Here is a 2091-nt window from a genome sequence, read left to right on the forward strand (position 1 = left end):
GGGAGGCTGAGGCAGGAGAATGGTGTGAACCCGGGAGGCGGAGCTTGCAGTGAGCCGAGATCGCACCACTGCACTCCAGCCTGGGCGATAGAGGGAGACTCCGTCTCAAAAACAGAAAAATGTCAAATACAGACACTTTTCCTGCGCTGGATGTCAGCCTGAGTTACATATTCTTTGGTCATATTACTAGGAGTAGAGGGTCTGAAACAGAGGAGGGGATCCTACTTTACCCCTGTTCTAAGCCTCTCTAATGAATTGGCAGTTGGAGGAGATGTATTGGGGGTGTGGCTAGGACCTGGGTCGGTGGAATTCATGCCTCTTTTTTGCAGGTCCTGGAAGCCATACGGGTGACCCGTCACAAGAACGCCATGGCAGAGCGCTGGGAATCCCGCATCTACGCCAGTGAGGAGGATGACTGAGCCTCGGGATGGGGCGCCCACCCCCTGCCCTGCCCTGACCCTTGTGGAAACTGCCAAGACCATCGCCAAGCCCCCACCCTAGGAAATGGATCCTAGATCCAGGATCCAAGAACCACAGCTCATCTGCCAACAATCCCGCCACGGGCGCATTTGGGACTGGAGGGTTTTTCGTTTCCGTGTCTATCTTCCTTTAGAAATGTTTCTGCCTTTGGGGTCTAATGCTTTTGGGGATGAAATGGTACCCCTGCCGATTCTTTCTGCTTCTAAGACTTTGCCAAATGCTCTGGGTCTAAGAAAGAAGGAGACCCACTCCTCCACTTTCAGGCGTAATTTGTTTCTGCTAGTCTGAGGGCGGAGGGACCGGTCAAAGAGGGAGGCACAGATCGCAGCACCTTGACCAGCTGTGGGTCTGAGGGAGGAGACCTGCCCCTTTCCAATCCTGGGAAACCATCCAGTCTGAGGGAGGAGGCCAAACTTCCAGTGCTGGGGGCCCCTGTGCAGCCCTCAAACCCTTCACCTTGGTGTATCCAGTCACACCTGACGGGCACAGAGCTCTGACATCGATGGGATCCCATAAGGATGGTCCCCGTCACGTGGGAGAAAAAAAGGCCCAATTTAGGGGCTGGAGGGGGGTCTTTGTCCCACACCCCCAAAATGCCATGAAATAAACCTGGAGTGAGCTGCCTGCCTCGGCCCCCGCCTGGTGTGGACAAAGCCCCCTGGGCCTCGCCTGTCTGTTTCACTTTCTTGGCGACATTAGGTTCCACCCAGCTAGGCCGTGAGCCTGTGAGGTTGTCAGGTTCCCATGGGGGTTCCCAGCGTCCGCATGCAGTAGGTGCTTAGCTGATGCTTGTTCGGTGACTGACAGTTGATCATGGAGAGGCACCGTTAGCAACAGCGGGTCCAGGGCCCAACCTCCCCAGCCTAGCTCCTCCAGCCCCGTCTCACCACGTCCCTAGCAGTACCCAGGGTGCTTATTAAGCATTTGCTGAATCCCTCACCGCTCTGGTCTCAGAGGAGGCTGGAGGGTCATTAATTTGGCTCTGCATGTATACCAGGCTCACATCTAGGGAAGCCAGATCCTACTGGTCAGAGGAGTGGGCGCTGGACCCGAGTCCTGGCTCTGCTGCCTGCTGTGTGGACTTGGGTGGGGGGATCCTCTCACTGCCCCATGCCTCAGTTTCCCTCTGACACACAGGGTAAGGAAAGGACCAGGCCCCTGGGCAGTAGGAAGAGCTAATTTATGTAAAGCTCTCAGCCCATGGGGACCATTGACATCGGATTTGGTGCCTGATGGCAGGGGGGTGTCCTCAGACACCCCCCAAAGCAGGCCTTGGCCCCCAGGCTCCCCCAACCCTGCTGGGAGCAGCGGGTGTTAATTACACCCAGGCCAGCGGCCCCTCCTTGGCTGCTCAGTGCCCGCCGCACTGCCTCAGGGAAAACCGCGCGGTGACTATTTTAAGAATCCATCTTTAAGGCGGCCCACGCGGGGCCCAGGCAGGCAGATGTGGAACCGAAATAGCTGGGCACTGGGGGCTGTGGGGGCCCTGGGGAGGCTGGGGAAGGGGGCAGAGGGGCTACATCTGGGCAGAGCAGAGACTGAGGGAGGTGGGAGAGCCCCTGTCTTCAGGGAGACCCCAGTCTGACGGAGGAGGCATCTGCCCTCAGGGAG

At 57.8% G+C, this 2091-nt stretch overlaps 2 protein-coding genes across 2 annotated transcripts in view; both read left to right on the top strand.

Annotated features, from left to right (window-relative positions):
• PALM (paralemmin) overlaps nt 1–419 on the top strand; it is a 48793-nt gene extending 48374 nt beyond the window's left edge. The window contains exon 6 of the mRNA XM_011993057.1: nt 330–419. Within this exon, the coding sequence (XP_011848447.1) occupies nt 330–419 (90 nt within the window). The remainder of the gene's footprint in view (nt 1–329) is intronic.
• The window catches only part of MISP (mitotic spindle positioning), a 15889-nt gene that overhangs the window by 2816 nt on the left and 10982 nt on the right, over nt 1–2091 (top strand). The gene's annotated exons all lie outside the window — the stretch shown is intronic.

Source organism: Mandrillus leucophaeus, unplaced genomic scaffold, assembly GCF_000951045.1.
Source record: "Mandrillus leucophaeus isolate KB7577 unplaced genomic scaffold, Mleu.le_1.0 Scaffold423, whole genome shotgun sequence".
Classification (NCBI taxonomy): Eukaryota; Metazoa; Chordata; class Mammalia; order Primates; family Cercopithecidae; genus Mandrillus; species Mandrillus leucophaeus.